Below are 22,947 nucleotides of genomic sequence, written 5' to 3'. Positions count from 1 at the left end.
CTTGATGGTAGAGGTTTCATATCACATAAATGGAGAAAATTTGAAAATTTCAGGTGACAGAAATGAGGAAAAACTTTTTGATTTTATTTATGTTTTTATATTTTCTAGCGTATTTAAATTACTTATAACTTATATCTTTATAATTTAGAAATCATGTCTATTCGATATATTAGTCATATTTTTTTTTTTTTATCAAGTAACAATTTCACAAGTCATTGGTTTAGGTTGGGAAGAAAATTTTGGATTTTAATTATATTTTATATTTTCCATTTTCTAAATTTCCAGCATAATCTTTATATTTTAGACAGTATGTCTATTCCATATATTTTTCATATTTTTTCTCAAATAACAAATTTACAGGCCATTAGTTTAGGTTGAAACATTCTTTTTATTGAATAAGAAAAAGTTCGCATATATTTAATAGAACAAAATATTAAATAAAAAGTAAAATATAAATCTTAACACGAGCAGCCCACTCGTGTTAAGAAAGAACTTTCGACAGAGCTCCTTCGCCTCAACTTTCAAATTTTCATGCTTTCGAAGGACTCAAGCCCCCTGTGTTTTCGTCCGTCTCTCTTTTTTTCTTTGCTGGAGATTTTCTATTCATCATCTCCTTCGCCTGAGCTTTCGATTTTCCATGCTTGCAAGGACTCAAGCCCCTTGTGTTTTCGTCCGTCTCTCCTTTTTTTTTCTTTGCTGGAGATTTTCCATCCATCAGCTCCTTCGCCTGAGCTTTCGATTTTCCATGCTTTCAAGGACTCAAGGCCCCTGTGTTTTCGTCCGTGTCTCCTTTTTTTTCTTTGCTGGAGATTTTCCATTCGTCTAGCTCGCACAAGAGAGCAACCCACTCGTGTTAAGAAATAATTTTCGAGAGAGCTCCCTCTCAAGACCTGCCTCTCTGCTGCCCCTTCCCTCTTCTCATCTCCTCCATCCCCGCCTCCCTATAAAATTTCATAGTGAAACCAGACTTTTTGCAGAGGCAATGCCATGGAGAAATCTCTGGTAACGCTGGACAAGGGTACATGCTGCTATTCTTGGAACTACTGTGGCTAGAGATTGGCGACGGGATCGTCAGATGGAATACTGGCGATTTTTTATTCTCCTGACCCAGATTCTTCGACCTTCACCTGCACGTCAAGATGTAAGGTTCGTGAAGTTCTTCTCTTTCCTTTCTCATTTTCTTGTCCAAGTGGTAATCGATCCAAAACTTGAATAAAAGGTTTCGATGCTCTTGGTAGAATAAGCTACTCCAAATCGGCGTAATTTATCCCTGTTGGTTCATACCGTGGAGTATTTGTGTTAATTTGAGGATTTTGGTATGAACATTATGAGTATTAAAGCACCTCATTTGTTGAAACATTGATTAATTGGTCAAGTTTGTTTTGGACTATTTATGTTCTCAATTTGATGGAGTTGTTTAGATTGTTAAACAAAAATGGGTTCTGGTACGATGAACTTCATTGTTATGCTGTTTATTTTGTTAAGCTTGGTTTTGTAGAGGGATGATAGCTTCTGATAGCTGAGCATGCTCCCGATATTCTATAAAAAACCGATATGCACAAATATCTACTGTTATTCGATAATGTTCTTATTCCACCTCTTCCTTTTATGAGAAGATCATTGATACGAAATGATTTTCAGCGAGAGTCATGGCCGGATGGCCCATAAAGCTATAAACAATAAACACTGCAGGGTACCGCAAAAGTTACTCTGCAAATTCATCCTCCAAAATTTGCTTCTCCAACAACCTTTTAATTTTTCCTGATATTTTGATTATGAATTGTCTTATAGGCACATGAAACAAGTATTACGAAAGTTACTTGGATCCCTCCAGAATATGGTGATGCAGTTGCATGCATTTGTTTAGATGGAAAATTATCACTATGGGAGGAAAGTGAGGAAGGTACATAGTTATTTTCTTTTGAAATCAGAAGAAATCGGAGTGGTCGGTAGGTACATACTAGTGGTTCTTTCTTTGCATTTTTTCCCTCTGTGATTGTTTATTTTTGATGCCATGAGTTGTAGAGATATAGTTCTCTTCAATTTGTTGTTGTGTGTAAACATAGAATATAGGAGAAAAAAGTTTAAGAAAAAGGCAGATAAACAGAATTTAGCAAAAGAGGGAAAGCAAAACAATTGGAAATTTTTGAATTTTGATGTAAAGGATCTGGGTATCTAGCTGTCAAGAATTGGCAAATGGGTTTTGATGGAGGAAGATTTGGCCCGACCTCTTGGCCACCCAACACGTGGAAGCAACCGATGGCGACCTGGCAGGAGCAACAGCTCGGCACGGCAGTATGCTCAAGGCGCGAGCTCCGAGAGGAGGAACCAGCGGTCCGAGCTCCCCAAAAGGAGCCCGAACTCTCCCTTTGACCCCAAGCCTTACGAGGAGCGCAAAGGGCAACAACCCGAACTGGCCCACCCCAGGGCAGTTCGGGCCACACTTCTATCCGAACTCAAGACTTCACCTCGCACACCACTCCGGCACTTCGTCTCCAGGCCGCCGAACTAAACAACCGTACCTGACACTAAAGGAGTCCGTATCCTGAGGCGGCGCATCTGACTGACTTAGGATTTGACGCTTGACAACCGCACTTCAACGGCCACCTGCCACCGCCACCTCCAGTTACAGAGATGGCTCCAACAAAGAGAGCAGTGGCGGTTGTCTGCCCCAGTAGAAATGATGACACCCGAACTGGCAGAAGTGCAGAGGCAATGATACCCGACTTGACAAGAGCTTAGGAGTGAGTGCGCGAAGTGGTTATAAAAGGCTCCCTTCCCCCCACGAAGAGAGGTACGTGATAACTTTGCGCCATCTGGTTTTTTATCTTGCCTTTGAGGAAATACTAATTTGAGCTTCAGAGCACTCTCACCGAGTTCCTCCTCGGAGACTATTCGCTTTCTTCCCTGTTTCAGGCACCTTTTGCTCCAGTTAAAGGCAAGATCGTTGACAGCTAGGACTGACCGGATTGCGCTCCATCAATTGGCGTCGTCTGTGGGAAACGCTTCTAAAAGCCTCCCTCTAAAACTCTCATAACACTTCGACAAGGGTACTACTGGCCAACGATGAAGGCAGAAGCCATCGAGCTCGTCAGAAAATGCGACGAGTGTCAGAAGCATGCCAATATCCACCATCAGCCTGCTGCCGACCTCAAGTATCTCACCAGTCCATGGCCCTTTGCGCAATGGGGCATCGACCTCCTGGGGCCATTCGCACCAGCAACAGGTGGGAGGAAGTTCCTAGTGGTGGCAGTAGATTATTTCACAAAGTGAGTAGAAGCTGAACCTCTCGCAACAGTCACAACTCGAAACGTACAGAACTTCTTTTGGAAGAACATAGTATGTCGTTTCGGGTTACCTCGGGTACTGATCTCCGACAATGGCAAGCAGTTCGAGGACATCAAATTTCAGGAATGGTGCCAAGATATGGGGATTCGGCAGAACTTCACATCGGTCGCGCACCCGTAGGCAAACGGTCAAACAGAAATGATGAACAGAGCTATCCTCCGCGGGCTGAAAGCGCGACTAGACCGAGCTAAAGGGTTGTGGGCGGACGAGCTACCAAGTGTTCTATGGGCTCATCGAATTATGGAAAAAACTGCCACGGGAGAGACCCCCTTTAACCTCACCTACGACACTGAAGTGGTAATCCCGGCGGAGATCGAAGTACCTACACTATGACTAGAAGCATACGACGATCAGACAAACGGAGACGAGCTACATACCAACCTCGATCTACTGGACGAGGTAAGAGACCTCGCGTACATCCGAACCGCAACTTACCGGCAAAGAGTAGCTCGGTACTACGATGCCAGAGTAAAAAAGCGGAACTTCTGCGTCGGCGACCTGGTTCTCCGTAAGATCATGGCACCCGAGCCCAGCGTGGGCAAACTTGGACCGAATTGGGAAGGGCCCTACCGAGTAAAGAGAGCGCTCGGGGGAGCATACGAGCTCGAAATATTAGAGGGCAAACAAGTACCCCGAGCGTGGAACGTCGTTAACTTAAGACGATACTACCTATAAATTACCAAGCGAAGTGGACTAGGAGTCGCTACCAGAGCCTGAGGGTTAGAATGCCGAGCTAACAAGGACCTCGGCACCATAAGACTATCACCTCTTCGGCATAGGCACGCAAAGGAAAAATGCTAACACCAAGCTGACAGGCAAAGTGCTAACAGCAAGCTGATAAGGACCTCGGCATCTCATCATTAGAGGCATATAGTCAGTTCTGCAATATAGTCAGTTCGGAAAAAAGAGGGTGACAACACTTCATCAAAAGAATATTTCATTACAAAATACTTTGTTTACATTACAAAATCTCAGTCCTCACCCTCGGAAGGCACTTCAATGATACCCGAGGGTCCTGCCTCATCCTCAGAATCCGGTTCACCATCAGCCGCGTTGGCCATCTCCCGAGTAATGCGCGAAGTAGTTATGGCGCTGATGTCGAGTTCGGGGTACGTGTTCCTGATCATCCACCGGCTCAGTTTAAAACCCCTTCTATATGAGCCCACCATCAGGTCGTCAAAGCGTGGCGAGGCGATAGTCTTCAACGACCTTCTTCTTAGCATCCTCGATGCCCTGCGAAAAGATCTCTGTCCTCTCCCTAATATCCTCCTGAAGGTATTCGACCTGATGCTGCAAGTCCAGCCTCAGGTTCACCATGTGCTTCACCACCACTCCCATGGCCTCGGTGTCTCTCTGAGACCTTGCCAGCCTAGCCTATGCAGCGCGAGAAGCCGCTTCGGCATCGCGGGAAGCCTCTTTGGTAACTCGTGCTCGCCTCAAGCTCCTTTCCGCTTGGGCCGTTAAGGCATGGATGGAGGAGTTCACATACCAAAAGAAAAAATAACGAGAATGTTGAAAGAGCAATAGCGAGAAAGATAATGACAAGGAGCCCGACAAGAAGTCGCTGACTTACCACCATGGCATAAGAGGCAGCACGCCCGGCTACGTGGTTCAAAGGAAGCTCGGTCCACGCCGTGACCTCCTCAGGGTAAATGGCCTCCCTACTTTTTTGAAGAGCGTGGTTCGGCGACAGCACGCTCCTGAACTCGCTTTGGCCTCTTGAGCCTGAAGGCCCAACCCGCGTATAAGCAGCCTCAGTGTAAGGAGCCCCCGTATAAGCAGCCTCAGCGTAAGGAGCCCCCGTATAAGCAGCCTGGCGTAAGGGGCCCCTGCCACTTCTTGTATTGGAGGGGCCATCTCGGTCTCCCTAGGCGGATCCACGGGCGGATAGCCCGGTACTCGGGCTCCGCATCTCGGGGCAGTTCGGCACGAGTCCGTTTGGCAACTCGTTTCCTCCTCTTCATGGCATGAAACAGGTTCCCACCGCGAGTCTTTTCTGCGTCCATCACACCTGCAAAAAGAGCTCAGCATCAGGAAAACGAAAGAACGAAAAGCAAAATAAAAGGCAAGCCTCTGAGCAAGGAACCTACCTGAACTCAGGCCGGCCTGGATGAGCTTGGCCTCCGTCAGATAATGGTAGCATTTTAGCCCGAGTCGGGCCCATTCCCGGAGGTCCTTCGCCGTCTCCCTATCTAGCGTAACATTGGGGTCGGGGGCAGCCAACCCCTACCCGGTTTGGAACGGCCACCCCGTTGCACTTCGTACCCCGAAGTAGTCCCGTTTCCACGCCGGGACCTTGTTGGAAAGAACATGTAAAATCTTGAACCTCGGGTAAGGAGACAGGTAGTACGCCCGCCTACGCCCGAGAAGGGGACCCGCTTGCTTCTTAAGCATGAGAATGGAAGAGAAGATCTCCAGGTCTAAAGGCAAAATGTGTTCGCAAAAGAGGGAGATAGTCCCAACCAAATTGCGGATAAAATTCGGGTGGAGCTGACCAACGGTGACGCCGAAGTGGTTCGTAACCTCGACGATGAGAGGGTGGAAAGGTAGGCGTAGCCCGACGACGAGCTGCTCCCGGAATATCACGATCTCGTCAGGACCGTGTTCCCAAGGGAAGTCGCCCGAGGGTATAAAATAAGTATACTCCCTAGGCAGGTTGAACTGTGTGATAAGGGAGTAAAGCCCCTTTGGCGTTATGGTTGAGGGCCCAAACTTGTCTAACGTCCGACCTCGACGGGAGGAGGACGCCAAACTACCCGAGACGACTTGGCCTACGGGTTCGAACTCTTCCTCGAGCTCTACCTCGGGCTCACTAAGGCTGTCGGGGGATGCAGCTCGGTTCGTAGAACCTGCATCTGACCCCCTCGAGAAACTGTCTAAGTTGTCCGAGCTAGACATCGGGAGGAAAAGAATACCAGGAAAAAAGTACTAACTCACCCGGAAAAAGCAAACGGACTACGAAAGGTTGACGCGAGCTAAAACTTGGACGCGAGCTCTAGAAGGAAACGCAGGAGAATGGCAATGGAAAGCGATTGGGGGTCCCCCACTATTTATACCCACAGTGACCGAAAACCGACGGCTTTGATCGAGGCAAATCCAACGGCCCACGATCAAGCTGACCGCACGCCTCCTAAGATCGAGACGTGGCTGGCCGCACGTCTTTGGAAACCGAAGCAGCGCCGGCGCACGTCTCCCAACATTGAAGGCGGCAGCAACGCGTTTTTCAAATTTGAAATAACCCCCGCTGTCACGTCTCCCAGCATTGAAGGCAACAGTGGCGCGTTTTTTGAATTTGAAATAAAATGCCCACCGTCACATCTCCCAGCATTTAAAGACAGATTGGCGCGTTTTCTGACTTTTTGGCGCTCGTGGAATCCGGAAATCTCCTAACATACGCACACTTCACGCCATCAATCAACCGATTGAAGTACGGGTCAAATCCACCCGTCACCTCGCGAACTCCCCGCACCAAGACAAGACCCTTAGCGCGAGGAGTGGGGGGCAATTGATGGAGGAAGATTTGGCCTGACCTCTTGGCCACCCAACACGTGGAAGCAACCGAGGGCGACCTGGCAGGAGCAACAGCTCGGCACGGCAATACGCTCAAGGCGCGAGCTCCGAGAGGAGGAACCAACGGTCCGAGCTCCCCAAAAGGAGCCCGAATTCTCCCTTTGACCCCGAGCCTTACGAGGAGCGCAAAGGGCAACAACCCGAACTGGCCCACCTCAGGGCAGTTCAGGTCACACTTCTATCCGAACTCAAGACTTCACCTCGCACACCACTCCGACACTTCGTCTCCAAGCCGCCGAATTAAACAACCGTACCTGGCACCAAAGGAGTTCATATCCTGAGGCGGCGCACCTGACTGACTTAGGATCTGACGCTTGACAGCCGCACTTCAACGGCCACCTGCCACTGCCACCTCCAGTTACAGAGACGGTTTCAACAAAGAGAGCAGTGGCGGTTGTCTGCCCCAGCAGAGATGATGACACCTGAACTGGCAGAAGTTTAAAGGCAATGATACCCGACCTGACAGGAGCTTGGGAGTGAGTGCGCGAAGTGGTTATAAAAGGCCCCCTTCCCCCCAAGAAGAGAGGTATGTGATAACTTTGCGCCATCTGATTTTTTATCTTGCCTTTGAGGAAATACTAATTTGAGCTTCGGAGCACTTTCACCGGGTTCTTCCTCGGAGACTACTCGCTTTCTTCCCTGTTTCAGGCACCTTTGCTCCAGTCAGAGGCAAGATCGTTGACAGCTAGGACTGAACGGATTGCGCTCCATCAGGTTTCTTTTAATTTTGACGTTTATTGGGTTTTGTTAGATTTTTTTTAACAGGGTTAGATCTTGGAGCTTTGGTTTTAGGGTTTTAGCAGCATTTCTTAGAAACAATGCTGAAAGAATCAGCTTCTTTGATGTTGATTTTTTCTCTCCTTATCTTTGTTTCTGCCATGGAGAATGGATTCCCACGCTGTAACTGCCATGACGAAGGCTTTTGGAGCATGGACAACATTCTAGAATGCCAGATTGCGGCTAAGGATTCTAAAGCAATGGTAGTTTCTGGAAATGGCTTTGCTGATTCAGGTTTTGTAGGAGATGTTTTTTCGGCAACTCCATCTCAACAGAAGAATGATTCTTCCTTGCCTGCATTTTCTGCCAGCAGTGTACCTTTGTAATCTGCCATAGTTCCTGTGTCTACAGGCCCCCAGCCATCAGTTACAAAGGGTCCACTTGAGTCTTTGCAGAGTTCATTCACAATTCAACCTGCAGGCTCTCAGCTTCATTGAGCCCAGTCACTCGACAAACAAAATTAGAAGGTTGCACAGGATTCTGCATTTGTTTCATCTGGCATTTCAGTTAATTCTGGAATTCTGTTCCCAACCAATTCCAACCTCCATGGCCAAAGATGACTCAATCTAATATTCAAAAGTATATGAAAGTGTTTGTGGAGGTAGACACAGATAGAGATGGAAAAATCACTGGGGAGCAGGCATGCAACCTGTTCTTGAGCTGGAGATTACCAAGAGGTAGATATTCTCTTGTTTTTATATTCATATTTGTGTTTTATGCATTTATATTTTTAATGATCTTAGATGATTATTGGTTCCTTTCTTCTGAGACAATGAGAATTCCTTTCACAACTCACATCACATGCACAAGAGGTGGATCTAGGTATTCATTTGGTTCTCCAACCTTCTGGGACCTTGTGGCCCCAATGCATTAAATAGATCACAGCAGAGTTTAGTTTGGTTTAGTGCCATATGGGGTATGTTACATGAATTCTGTTCTGATATTCTGTTTGGTTTAGTGCCATATCCAATTTAGTTTCTTGTAAATATGCACTATTAATCCTTCTCTTCTTCATTGTATCTAGTAATTCTATAGTATTTCTTCTTAATGTCTTTTGTAGAAAGAGTCATGCACTAATGCTATATGCAATTTTGTCCCCCCTCCCCCGCCTGTTATTATTTTTTTTTATTTCTGGACCACAATAAATTGTGATGTGCAAGCATATTTGCTCTACCATCAGATAATAGATGAACATGACCTAAACTTATGGTTCTTCTATGTGTCTCTGTTTCTTTTCTTTCCCTTTCCCATGCGTCTTGCATGCAGCTAACCCCATATAATTAGCATGGGGCTTAGATGATGATGGTGATGATTCTTGCATGTAATGTTTTTTGTTTGGACCAAAATTCATTATCATCCAATTTGGCCCTCCTTACAGTGTTAAAGAGGGCAAAAGAAAGGAATCTGAAAGAAATTAAAGTTCAAGGTGATTCAAAAATAGTTACTAGGTGGGTAAGAATGAACATAAGGTAGTTAAGAGAAAAAGTAGACACCAGACTATCAAAGAGCTACAAAGAGTTATAAGGGAGCTGCAAGAAAAAGTAGAATGGGTTCCAAGGGCTGATAATGGATTGGCAGGTTAGTTAGGAAAGCAAGGGGTATCAAGGGATCAGTTGTATTGGGACCAAGTTGGCTAGGAATTGATGTTGTTACTTATATGGAGGTTAGCTGTGGCTAGCCTCCCCATATGGGTTTCCCACTTTGTTGTATTCACATTTTCTAATTCTTATTAATAAAATTTTCTGCTAATGATAAAAAATCCTGTAGAGAAGATGGACTGAATGGCTCATAGGCTGTTTATCCTTTCTTACTGTTTATGTTTCTTTTTATAATGGACCTTATTCTGGGCTCATCCTTTCTATGTTATGATCTTTGTAATTTCTTGTCCAACTAAGGGCCTTCTTGTAATTATTCAAATTTAACTTAATAAAATAGTGTTAGGGTGTTAGAGAGAGTAAGACTCGAAACTCTCATATTCTAAACCCTTATTGCCATCATCTCCTTCTTCACCTTCTACTCCATAGAAGTATTTTTTGCTGTTTTTTTGATTTCTTTTAATTTCTGCATCTATTCTAAACAGTCCTACACTCTCAATGACTGTTTTTCTTCTTGATATCAGAGCAGGCCTGAACTTGGCTTGGGCTCTCATGTGGGTGTAATCCAACTGACTACATGAGAGTGTTCTAGAGTTGGAAGCTTCAGCTTGTATCGCTTGATTCTTGGAGGTCATTGGAGGGTGCCCAAGACTCAAATCTCCTGGAGAGTGGTTCGGTAACCAGGAAGAATCAGAGAAAAATAACAGTTCAGTTTCTGATTTGGAGCTTAAGTCAGAGATTGTAAGTTGTGCTCATTTCTAGGTTATTTTTCTGTTTTTGGACTGTTGAAGTGTCCGAAGTTTCTTTGAAAACTGTACAACTATTCGACTGTTTTTAATTTGGTTTAACCTAGAGATTTCTGGGTTGTTTTCATTCTTTTTCTAGACTGTCAAACTGTCGAAACATCTTTGGATTCAGTGCTGCGAGTTGTTGCTTCTATTTGGTTGTTTTTTGGGGCTTGTACGGATTGTTCCTGAGGTGTTTCTCACCTTTGACAGTGGGGTCTTCATCAATACGGACTTGTCTTTGCTCTTTTTGGGGTACTTTTTGGTGAGTACCTAGAATTTCTGATTAGAAAAGGAGCTTCAACTGGTTGTACAGTGCTTGGAGGTTTTCTGATTACTTCTTGAAGGTCGAACCAAGCTATTTAGTGTCTCATGTAGATAACAAGGTGTTGCTTCAGACTTGGTTCTCATAGCTTCTGGGTGTGGTTTGGCTGTGTATTTCTGTTTTGAGGCTATTTTAACACAGTCCTTGCTCTATCATCATTCAGTACACTTGTAGAAGTTGGCTGAAATCCTATTTGCAGTGTTTACATGATGGATTCTTCAAAGATTGAAAACAAGAATGTTCCTGAATTTGGACAAGTTCAGGGGACTCCGGTTGATTCTTTATTGACTGTGACCATAGTCAAGCTTGATGGAACTAATTATCTGGCATGGTCACAATTGGTAAAGATTTATATATGTAGTAGAGGAAAGTGGGGCTTTATCTCTGGGAGCAAGAAAGCTCCCCCAGAGGATGATCCATCCTATGAGAAGTGGATGCAAGGGAATTACATTGTTATTAGGTGGCTTGTGAACTCAATGCAGCCACAGATTAGCCACACTATCTATGGATGAATTCAGCAAAGGAAATCTGAGACAGTGTTGCAAAAACCTATTCCCAAAATCTAAATGTATTTAGATCCTATAAATTGAGACGTGATGTGAAGATTTTAAGGCAGGGGGAGAAACCTTTAGCTGTATACTTCTCAACCCTGAAGTCTTTGTGGCAAGAAATAGACTTTATAGAAGCTGTAACTTGGGACACCACCAATGATGCAAAGACCTACAAGAAACTGGTTGAAAGAAATAGGGTGTTTGAGTTCTTAACCGGACTAAACCCAAAATATGATATCACAAAACAGAATATTTTATCCAAGCAGAGTGTCATTGTCACAAGCATATGTTTTGATGAGCAGTGAAGAGAGTAGAAAGATTGTCTAGGTTCAAAGGGCTGGTATTAGTGATCACTTTGCGAATATGGGGGTTAAACCCAAAGGAGTTGCAGGGACTTCTAGTGGTTCTAGGAAGAAAGTGGTTGTATGTGAGTACTGCAAGAAGTCAAAGTACACCAAAGACAAGTGCTGAAAATTACATCATAATCTTGTTTCCATTCGGTTTCAGAAAAAGCATGATAGTAAAAGGACGAGTGCAAATGTGGCTATTGGTCCAGATAGTGACAAATACTATACTGAAGAGATGTCTGCTTGTGCACATTTGGCAACCCTGAAAGCAGAATATGAAAAGTTTGGGAAGATGATCAGTCATCTAGAGGGTGTGACTTCTTCTTCCAACCCTATAGGAAATTCAGCTTCTTCTGCATTTGCTCGTTCAGATATAAGGGCTTCTGCCAATCATGCAACCACTTCAGGTAATCTTAAGATCTATTAGATTATTGATTTAGGTGCTTCTGATCATATGACCAACATCTTTACCTTTTTTGTTTCATATGATTTGCTTCCTAGACGTGATAAAATTACCTTAGCCGATGATTCTCTTGCCCCTATTTCTAGCAAGGGAACCATCAAGGCTACAGATTCCTTGTTCCTACCTTCTGCCCTTCATGTACCTAGACTAAATACAAATTTGTTATCTATAAGTAGTCTAACCAAGTCATTAAACTGTTGTGTAACCTTCTTTTCTTCCTAATGTGTGTTTTAGGATCTAGAGTTTCAGAAGGTGATTGAGAGTGGCCATGAGGCGAATGGAATATACCTGCTTGATACTCCGGGACAATGCCCTGATTATCCTGGGAATGTTGCTTTTGGGTCCATTTCTTCAGTGTCTATTAGTCGAATTATATTGTGTCATCTTCGTTTGGGTCATCTTTATTTTTCTGCTTTGAGTCATTTATTCACTGAACTGTTCAAGGGAATTAGTTTGTTCAGTCTTTATTGTGAATCTTGTGAGTTGTCAAATATACAAATATTTTATCTTGTTTATTGATTACTTTTCTCGGTTCACTTGGATATTCCTAATGAAATCCCATGATAAAGTTTCAAGACTTGTAAAACAATTCCATGAATTTGTTCTAACCCAGTTTGATACCATGATTAAAATTTTCAGATATGATAATGCAAAAAAATATTTTGAAAAGAACTTATCCTGTTATCTTTCTAACATGGGGGTTATTCATCAAAGTTCCTGTGTTAGGACCCCAGAACATAATGGAATTACTGAAAAAAAAAATAAGCATATTGTTGAAGTTGCAAGAAGTATTTTGTTTGCCTCACATGTTCTTATAAAGTTTTGGGGTGATGTTGTTCTCATTGCTACATACTTTATAAACTGTATATCATCCAGGGTTTTAGGGTTTAAGTTTTCCTTCAATTTTTTCATCCGGACAATGACATTTTTTCTATTCATCTTCGTGTCTTTGGCTGCACTCGTTATGTACATGTTCCAAGTGTCCAAAGGTAAAAATTTGAACCAAAAGCCCACAAATGTATCTTCTTTAGTTATTCCCCCAAACAGAAGGGTTACTGTTGTTTTGATTCAAAGACTGACACTCAGATGTCTCAATAGATGTCACCTTTGATGAGCTTTCTCCCTTTTATGGTTCATCTCTTGAAGGACATTGTCCACAGGGGGAGGATTTGTCATAGGTGTTTGTTCTTCATCTTCCTATCTCAGTTGAATCTTTTGATGAATCTGCTTCTCCTTCAAATGAATCAAGAAAGGATCAGTCGTTCCATTCTCGCTGTCCTAGTGTTCTTCCTCCTTTACCTCCTCATCCTATTCTCAATCTCAAGGTGTATCAAAGGCAAAGATTCAGAAATGAGTAGGTTGTTTCCCCTACAACACGAGTCTCATGCACTTCCAGTCACAGATGAGACAATAGGTACTGTTTCAGTCCCCTTGGAGCCATTTTTCCCTAACCTTGATATTCTCATTGCCGTTAAGAAAGGAAAACGGAAGTGTACTGCACATTGCATTTCCAAACACCTTCTTACAATCTGCTTTTCCCTTCATACTTTGCCTATCTCTCTTCTGTTGCCTCTAACCCTATTCCTAGGACTGTGTCAGAAGCTCTTAATATTCCAGAATGGATGGATGCTATGAGATCTGAAATTGATGCCCTACACAAGAATGACACTTGGGAAGTGGTTGATTTGCCTGAAGGGAATTATCAAGTTGGTTGCAAGTGGGTCTTTACCATTAAATATCAGGCTGATGGCACCATTGAGAGGTACAAGGTCAAGCTGGTTGCAAAAGACTATACACAGACATATGGGATTGATTATACCTTTGCAGCTGTTGCCAAAATGACATTTGTGAGGGTTCTTCTATCTCTAACTGCTCACTCTGATTGATCCCTTTATCAATTGGATGTAAATAATGCATTTCTGAATGATGAATTACATGAGGAGGTTTATATGTCTCTTCCTCCAGGGATGTATGGAATAGATATGAAAGGAAATGTATGCAGGCTGAAGAAATCTCTTTATAGACTAAAAGAGTCCCTTAAAACATGGTTTGAGAGATTTAGAACTAACACTCGTTAACTTTCAGAAAAAAATAACTTACCTTAATTTCCTAATTTCCTGAAATATGAACTTTTTTTTATAACCTACTCTATAATTTCATATATAACTTACCCAAAAAATAAATAAAAACCTATTTCTGCAACCATTTCGACATGAGGTTCTCACCACTATTATTAGATATAAATTTTAATTTATTTTAAATAACTTTTTTTCAAAGATTCATTCACTAAAAAAACCTTCTCAACTTCCTTTTTTTCTACACACTAATTTAATTTCTTGCTGGCCCCTCCGTTAGTATATCTATTAACTTGAAATTTGTACGGTAGAAGGCTTGAGAATGCAGCAAATGGAATCTATGGATGAATTTATCTTTTTTTTTTCTTGAAATTTACAGAAATGCCACATTTGGACAAGCTCTCTCAGTTTGCCGTTGGATGGAATCCGAGCCCGATGGACAAAGGCGTATTGGACTCGATGGACAAAGTCAGATTGATTTAACCGACCCCGTTAGATCCGTTGGATAGAGTCAGCAAGCCTTCCCGTTGGATATAGTTCGAACACATGTGGACAAAACCCGCTGGGCAAAGGCAGGCTCCCTAAGCCGAACCCGTTGGACCGAGTCAGCACGTTGGACAATAGGCTGATGATGGTCTAATGGATATTCCCCGATGAACAATGAACAATAATCCGATGGACAAAGGTGTACGAAGGAAAGCCTGACCATGGACAGTAGTTATTCGTATGCCCTCCCCAATAAGATTTGTTCTACTTTGAACACAAAGTCGTTGCATCGGCTGCCATTTGTCCGATGGTAGGGTCGTAAAATTGGGTCTGACTGAGATCTGACCGAACCAGCGTGAAATGTAAACAATGAATGCGGCCTGAAATTGGGCCTGACTGAGAGCTGACCAAACCAGCGTGAAATGTGTCCTGCTTGCCAGCTGTAAGGGCTGATCGAATCAGCGTGAAATAACAATCTGTACCTTAATTTAATTTTACCTTTTCCAGATTTATTTATTTTTTAATAACTTACTCTCTCTACCTTAATTATTTTTTTATAACCTACTCTCTTTACCTCAATTTTTAGAAAGAAAAAAAAAACTTTCCTTAATTTAATTTGACCTTTTACAGAAATGTAGACTTATTTTTATAACTTATTTAAAAAAATAATTAAAAAACCTGTCTTAATTTTCAGACGTAAAGATTTATTTATTTTTTTAATAGCCGACTCTTTCTACCTTAATTTCAGAAATAATTTACCTTAATTTTCAGAAAAGGAAGTAGCCTAATTTATTTATTTATTTTATAACTTACTCTCTCAACCATAATTTCTTGAAAAGCAAATTTATTTATTTTTTTAACCTACTCTCTCTCTCTCTACCTTAATTTCAGAAATAACTTATGAAAAAAATAATTAAAAAAGCTTTTTCCCTGATAGGACACCCGCAATGATAACGTCTTTTCCCTTCCCTTGAAATTTCTCAATATTCATCTAATTAATTACAATAACGCCACTACTGCCTCTCTCATTCTGTCCACGGTTTCTCTAATCCTCTCTGCTAATTTACGCTCAGTCCGCCCATGTCTTTTCCAATAAATGTGCCAGTCCGCCCCATGTCCACGGTTTCTCTAATCCTCTCAGATCCTTTGCCATATTTTGCATTTTTTTTTTTTTTTACATTCCCTGTTTTTGGTTCGATGCATCAAGTCCTTTGCATTTCTCGCACGTGATAAACGTTCATACTAAGCATCCCTTAAAATTTTCTCACTTGCTTACTATCATGATTCATGAGCTGGTTTGGTATGACGACCCTGGCACGACGTTCGCTCGCCCCATCTATATATATCCATCCCAAGACTTCGTAACTCCTTTGTTCGTTGTGCTTGTTTGAGGTTGTTTCTGAAATCCTTTATTGTTCTTCTTCAATATATGGCTTTCATTCTCATTTTGTTTACTGCTTGTTGGTATAGTTACCTGTTTCTGCCACCATCTCGACGTGAGGTTCTCATCTACACTACTCTTCTTCCACTCTATTCTTCTTACTATTTTTTTCCCTCCATGATAGCTGGGATATTCTCTTTACTTCTCATTATTTCTTCATTATTACTATTGGTGTCAATTTGCTTCAGTTTTACACATTCCTCAAGTTAATCTTGTTTACCATTTTTTTTACAAGTAGTTGGTACGCAATCCGGATGGTTCTACCTGTCAACGACTTTGCCTCTGAACGGAACTACAGGGAGCTTGAAACAGAGAAGATGAGGAAGCTTCGGGGGGAATCCGGTATGAATGCTCCGAATCTCAAGTTAGAATTCTTAGGCAAGATAAAACTAGATGGCGCAAAGTTCACGTACCTTGTTCTTGGGGGGTAGGGAGTCTTTTATAGCCACCCCGTGCACTCACTCCTAAGCTTCTGTAAAGTCGGGTATGATTACCTCTGGGCTCCTGCCAGTTCGGGTGTCATCCCCTCTGCTGGACAGAATCGCCACTGCCCCCTTTTGTCGGAGCCGTCTCTGCGACTGGCGATGACGGTGGCAGGTGGCGGTGGTAGGTGACCGTTGAAGTGCGGCTGTCAAGCGTCAGATCCCAAGTCAATCAGGTGCGCCGCCCTTGGATACGGACCTTCTCGCTGTCAGGTATGGTATGTTCGTTCAGTTCGGCGTCCTGGAGGTGAAGTGCTGGAGTAGAGAGCGAGGTGAAGTCTTGAGTTCGGATAGGGGAGTGTCACGAACTGCCATGAGGCGGGCCAGTTCAAGTCATTGCCTTGTGTGGCTCGGGGCTTAAGGGAGAGATCGGGCTCCTCGTAGGGAGTTCAGGCTCCTAGTAGGGAGTTTGGGCTCTTCGTAGGGAGTTCGGGCTCCTTGTTCGGATTGCTGGTGGGGAGTTCGGGCTCCTTGTGGGGAGTTCGGACTGCAGGTTACCTCCCTTTGGTGCTTGTGCCCTGGGTGCGTTGTTGTGCCGAGCTGTTTGCCTTTGCCACTTGGAGGTGATTACGAGGTCGGGTCAAATCTTCCTTCATCAATTGCCCCCCACTCCTCGTGCTAAGGGTCTTGCCTTGGTGCGGGGAGTTCGCAAGGTGGTAGGTGGATCTGTCCTGTACTTCGAATCTCGGTTGACTGATAGCGCGAGGTGCGCTGTCAGGGTTAGTTTCTTCGAGCGCCCAAAAGACGGAGAACACGCCGACCTGCCTACAATTGCTGTCAGACGTGACAGCGCGCTTTATTTCAAAATCAAAAAAGCGCGCCGTTAGGAGACGTGACAGCAGGCGTCCTTTCAAATTTTGAAAACGTGCCGCTGCCGCCTTTAATGTGAGGAGACGTGCGCTGGCATTCTGCCAGTTTCAGAAAGACGTGCACTGGCACTCTGTCAATTTCAGAAAGACGTGCGCCGGCGATCTGTCAGTTTCAAAAAGATATGTGCCAATCACGTCTCGGTCTCAGGTGACGTGCGGTCAGCGCGACTGCGGGCCGTCGGATTGGCTTTGATCTGTGTTGTTGCTTCTCGGTCACTGTGGGTATAAATAATGGGGGACCCCAGTCGCTTTGTCACTTCTGTGCTTTGCCTCTTGAGCTCGCGTCCAAGTTTCAACTCGCATCTAGGCTTGCAGTTCGCGTTCAAGGTTTTCGCTCGTTCAAGTTCCCGTAGTCTTATTCAAACTTTTTTCCGGGTGAGTACCTTCCTGGAATCCACCTTCTCTCCTTGATGTCTAGCTCGGAATGCTCAGGTTCTTCAAGTGGGTCAAATGTAGGTTCTACGAACCGAGTCGCATCCCCTGATAGTCCTAGCGAGTCAGAGGTAGAGCTCGAGGAAGAGTTCGAACCCGTAGGTCAAGTCGCCTCGGGTAGTTTGGCGTCCACCTCTCGTCGGGGTCGGATGTTAGACAAGTTTGGCCCCTCGACCATGACGCCTGAGGGGCTCCAATTCCTTATTACCTATTACAATTTGCCTGGGGAGTACGCTTATTTCATACCTTCGGGTATCTTTCCTTAGGAACACGGTCCTGATGAGATCGTGATATTCCGGGAGCAGCTCGCTGCGGGGCTGCGATTGCCTTTCCATCCCCTCCTTGTCGAGGTCTTGAATCACTTCGGCGTTACGGTCGGCCAGCTTCACCCGAACTCCATTCATAATTTGGTGGGGACAATCTCCCTATTTAGCGAATAGGGCTTTCCTTTAGACATGGAAATCTTCTCTTCCATCTTAATGCTTAAGAAGCAAGCGGGTTTCCTCCCCGGGCGTAGGCGGGCGTATTACCTGTCTCCTCGCCCGGGTTTTAAGCTTTTACATGATCTTCCTAACAAGGTCCCAATGTGGAAGCAGGACTACTTTCGGGTGCGAAGTGTGCTGGGGTGGCTGTTTCAGACCGGGTGGGGGTGGCCGCCCCTGACTCCGGTGTTACGCTTGACAAAGAGACGGTGAAGGGCCTCCGACAATGGGCGCGACTTGGGCTAAAGTGCCAACAGTATCTGACGGAGGCCAAGCTCATTGCGGTCGGCTTGAGTTCGGGTAGGTTCCTTACTTGGAGGTTCTATTTTGCTCTGTCTGGCTTTTTTCTGATGCCGAACTCTTTTTTGCAGGTGTGATGGACTCAGGAAGGACTCGTGGTGGGCACTTGTTTCAAGGTATGAAGAGGAGGAAGCGTGTCGCCAAGCGAACTCACGCCGAGCTGCCCCGGATGCGGAGCCCGAGGTACCAGACTACCCGTCAGGGGATCCGCCCAAGGAGCCCGAGATGGCTCCTCCAATGCAAGAAACGACAGGGGGCCCGTATGCTGAAACTACTTACACGGGGGCTCCCACCTACTCTGGTGCTCCTGCTTACTCTGGGTCTGCTCATACGCGAGCTGGGCCTTCGGGCTCGGGGGCCCTAGGGGAATTCAGGAGTGTGTTGTCGCCGACCTACGCTCTTCAGAAGAGTAAGGAGGCCATTTTCCCCGAGGAGGTCGCGGCGTGGACTGATCTCCCCCTGCACCAGGTGGCCTGCCGTGCTGTTACTCACGCCATGGTTGTCGATGAGTACATCGCCTCACCGAGCTTTGACGACCTAATGGTGGATTCGTATCGAAGGGGTTTCAAGCTAAGCCGGTGGATGATCCGGAATACGTACCCCGAGCTTGATATTAGTGCCATATCCACTTCGCGCATAACTCAGGAGATGGCCAATGCTGCTGATGGTGAGCCAGATTTCGAGGGCGAGGCAGGGCCTCCGGGTATCGTTGAAGTGCCTTCTGATAATGAAGAAGTAGCTCCGGGCCTATAAAAGATTTTTTTTTTTTTTTGAAATGGAATGACTTTTCTTTTGGTTAAGTGTTGGTTGTTCTTTCTCCCGAACTGAACGTATTTGCCAAATTGACCATACGTCCGGTCTGTTTCCTGCCCGGCTATCAGTGCCTCGTACTCCGCCTCGTTGTTGGATGCCTTGAACTCAAAGCGTAGTGCGTATTCCAATTTCGTTCCGCTCAGGCCGCGTAGCACTATTCCAGCCCCGCTGCCCTGCTGGTTCGAGGAGCCATCTACGTGAAAGATCCAGGGCTCCTCATCCCAGTTCGCGTTTGGCCTAACCAGGAGAGATGCTACATTGGCTGCTACTTCACGGGGTTCAGACTCTATTGGCTTGGGAGCTCCGGGCTCGCCCGAACTGGGGATCTCGGGCTCGACCGGCTCAGGGGCTTCGATGCTAAACATGCACTCGGCGATAAAATCTGCCAAGGCTTGGGCCTTAATAGCAGTTCTTGGCTTGTACTGGAGGTCGTACTCGCTGAGTTCGATGGCCCATTTTGTCAATGGACCAGAAACCTCGGGCTTGAGTAAAACCTGCCTCAGAGGTTTGTCAGTCAGGACGATGACGGTGTGAGCCTGGAATTACGGGCGGAGTTTCCGAGCTGCTATCACCAGGGAGCTTGAAACAAAGAAGATGAGGAAGATCCGGGGGGAACCCGGTATGAATGCTCCGAAGCTCAAGTTAGAATTCTTAGGCAAGATAAAACCAGATGGCGCAAAGTTCACGTACCTTGTTCTTGGGGGGTAGGGAGCCTTTTATAGCCACCTCGTGCACTCACTCCTAAGCTTCTGTCCGATCGGGTATGATTACCTCTGGGCTTCTGCCAGTTCGGATGTCATCCCCTCTGTTGGACAGAACCGCCATTGCCCCCTTTTGTCGGAGCCGTCTCTACGACTGGCGATGACGGTGGCAGGTGGCGGTGGCAGGTGACCGTTGAAGTGCGGTTGTCAAGCGTCAGATCCCAAGTCAGTCAGGTGCGCCGCCCTTGGATACGGACCTCCTCGCTGTCAGGTATGGTACATTCGTTCAGTTCGGCGTCCTGGAGGTGAAGTGCTAGAGTGGCGAGCGAGGTGAAGTCTTGAGTTCGGATAGGGGAGTGTCCCGAACTGCCATGAGGCGGGCCAGTTCGGGTCATTGTCTTGTGTGGCTTGGGGCCTAAGGGAGAGATTGGACTCCTCGTAGGGAATTCAGGCTCCTAGTAGGGAGTTCGGGCTCTTTGTTCGGATTGCTGGTGGGGAGTTTGGGCTCCTTGTGGGTGCGCTGTTGTGCCGAGCTGTTTGCCTTTGCCACCTGGAGGTGATTACGAAGTCGGGCCAAATCTTTCTTCATCAATTACCATTAGAAACTATGTTTTACATGCATTCCCCTTGGAAGCCCTGTTATTGTCTACTCCTTGAGATTTAGTGTTCGTTTATTACTTGTTCTTGTCTTGCTGACGTGCTCCAATCAAGTTCCCGTCTAGTTCATCAGTTTAGTAGGCAACCATACTAAATGTTACTGTGATGTTATATCCTATAAAGGTCCCGTCCTGCTCAATGTGTACGATAGAATGTTTGAGAATGCAGCAAATGGAATCTAACAATAAGTTTTACATTTTTTCTTGAAAATTACAGAAATGCCATAACTGCATCTCCTCTTAATTCTCGTTAGGTTTACGATAAAAACACATGTTCTCCGTTCTTCTTCTCTTTTTTCGTTTTACCCTCCCTTTTCTTTTCTTTTGTCCGCATTCTAATCTTCTTGTACTGATCACTGTTCGGTGTCAGATGTTGGCTGCAAGGTGTTAATTATCCCTCTTTCACGTTCTGCTCTGAAGCTAAACTCCATCCTGATCTTCTAGAGATGAGGAAGTGTTCCACCCCTGGATCGGTTGCTCAGAAGAAGGCTTATTTTGAAGCCCATAACGAGAAGATTGCTGCTAGAAGTGCTCAACCTCTTGAAGCGGAGAAGCAAATGGGAGTTGATCAACTGAGGTTACATGAAGCAAGTAACGGAGATCTAGTTGGTAATGTCCATGGGCATAATGCCGAATTCGATCCATCCAACTTTGAGAGAACTACTGAAGCCACTGATGCAATGGCTTTAGCAAAAGCAGTAACAAAGCCCATCCATTTAATAGAATCATTGACGTACGGAGCTGTAACGACGCTCTATATTATATTAAATAATAGTTGAACTGCTGGAATAAAGATGTGACAATACATCACATCGAAATTTGAGAGCTCATATCGAAATTTCGAAATTTGAAAGAATAGATCTGATCGGTAGGTAGCAGAGATCTGATATATACACTTGCCATATTTCGTTTTTCATTCACTCGGCAACCATCGCCTGTTTCTCTTTTTTGATTTTTTTTTTCTTTATTATATTTGCATCAGTGTGTTTTGTTTTTACACATCCTTCAAATTAACATTGTTCACTGTTTTTTTTGTTGCAGGTGGCTCTAATCTCCTGTTTCCTTTGAGGCCTAAGATGGTTTGAGTGCTGCATTATTCCCCTTTTTCATTTTTTTTTCTTTCTTTTTCATTTATGTCTGGCAGTGGTATTGAAAGGTGGTGATGGTGGTTGACCGGCAATGGTGAGGTGGTGGTTTTTTAGTTAGCGATGTTGCTTTTTTTCTTTTTTCTCTGTATTGATGATGGTGTTGCATTTTATCGTTTTTTTTTTTTTTTTTTTCTAACTTTGGCGTTCTGTGGTGCGAAGGGCTGGTCATGGTAGGAGTCGGCGGTTGCGGACGATGGTGGTGGTTGCCTATGTTGGTTGTGCTATGTTTTATTTATCCCCTTTTTTATTTCCTTAACCTGTGGTGAGATGGACCGTCGGGCCTAGATCATGGGCCCGGGCCTGGCTCCCATATAAAGTTCGAAATTTGGCTAGGTAATTGAGAAAAAAAGATGTGTATTTTTTATTTAACAATAGAATTGATTTATTTATATAAAATTGACGTAAAAACTAAAAATTTGTCCTCATCTCCGATCAACGCAGCCATTATGAAATTAACCCTATCCCCATCTCCTATTTACCCTCCAATCTCCATCGCCGATCCTTGACGGGGACGGGTTCGCTGCAGGCACTGGAATCTTCAGTGGTTGAACTACTTTTGTTTTTGAATGTTTCTTCACTTCTTATTTATGTTTTCGAATCATTTCTTTACTTGGACTATTTATGTTATTGGACTCTTTTAACAGGACTGCATCTACATGCAACACAATTAATTTACATTATCATTCATGGGCCCGCCCGCTAGTATCCAATGAAGCTGCTTCGTTCTTACGCAAAAAAGAAGTAAATAAATAAATAAAAGGTCAAAACTTCAGTTTCAAAACACAGATGACTGTCAAACCATTGACGTCTATCTGACATTGACATTGACATGGCAGTATGTCAAGTTGAAACCTGAACCCAATTACACAAAACCACTCTCAAAACATCGTTTACGTCTCGAGTGCAGATCTGGTACAGGCACAGTTTTTTTTTTTTTTAATTCTTTTTTTAGTATATAGGCACGGATGAATACACACCGAGTAAGCCCGTAATAAATAAGCTGACACCTATCTCTCTTAAATGTACCTTTCAGGCTTCAGCTTTAGAAACAAACATATTTGCAGCAGGGCAAGTGTCAACAAAAACGACTACATGCTTATTCAATGTTTTTTAGAGAGAGATACATGCAAAATCAGAGCTTTTCTGGTTTGTTTTTCTTATTTTCATTCTTTGAAGATTTACATATATATACACAGCCATAGAACATCGAATCTCCTAAATTTATAAGAACTCAAACTTAAATGTTTGTTTTTCTTATTTTCATTCATTGAAGATTTACATATATACACAGCCATCGAACA

The 22,947-nt window shown here is 44.3% G+C and overlaps 1 protein-coding gene across 23 annotated transcripts; it reads left to right on the top strand.

Annotated features, from left to right (window-relative positions):
• The first annotated feature begins 489 nt into the window (after window positions 1-489).
• Window positions 490-22,042, top strand: LOC104593006 (uncharacterized). Of its 23 annotated transcripts, XR_016084585.1 has the most exons (6): window positions 490-1,146; window positions 1,792-7,444; window positions 7,567-7,632; window positions 7,803-8,372; window positions 9,815-11,705; window positions 11,996-14,207. XR_016084585.1 is itself a non-coding variant. In XM_088902107.1 (4 exons), exons 1-4 carry the CDS (start codon window positions 1,076-1,078, stop codon window positions 21,818-21,820), a joined length of 363 nt encoding a protein of 120 aa, XP_088758233.1. In that variant the 5' UTR covers window positions 490-1,075; the 3' UTR covers window positions 21,821-22,042. The 23 variants fall into 23 exon arrangements, 1 of the variants encoding a protein (XP_088758233.1); XR_016084589.1 differs by lacking the exons at window positions 7,567-7,632; window positions 7,803-8,372; window positions 9,815-11,705; window positions 11,996-14,207 and adding exons at window positions 20,869-21,366; window positions 21,540-21,577; window positions 21,806-22,042 and having other exon boundaries at window positions 1,792-1,903; XR_016084588.1 differs by lacking the exon at window positions 7,567-7,632 and having other exon boundaries at window positions 1,792-1,903.
• The last annotated feature ends 905 nt before the right edge of the window (window positions 22,043-22,947 follow it).

This window comes from Nelumbo nucifera, chromosome 3 (assembly GCF_055504915.1).
Source record: "Nelumbo nucifera cultivar China Antique chromosome 3, China Antique-T2T, whole genome shotgun sequence".
Classification (NCBI taxonomy): Eukaryota; Viridiplantae; Streptophyta; class Magnoliopsida; order Proteales; family Nelumbonaceae; genus Nelumbo; species Nelumbo nucifera.
This window is presented reverse-complemented; position numbering and strand designations above follow the sequence as displayed.

Coding starts and splice junctions, on each gene's coding strand:
- LOC104593006 (XM_088902107.1), top strand. CDS start 1,076: ATGGAATACTGGCGATTTTTTATTCTCCTGACCCAGATTCTTCGACCT. Junction 1,147..20,868: donor CCTGCACGTCAAGATGTAAG/GTTCGTGAAGTT, acceptor GTTCGGTGTCAG/ATGTTGGCTGCAAGGTGTTA. Junction 21,108..21,539: donor AAGTAACGGAGATCTAGTTG/GTAATGTCCATG, acceptor TTTTTGTTGCAG/GTGGCTCTAATCTCCTGTTT.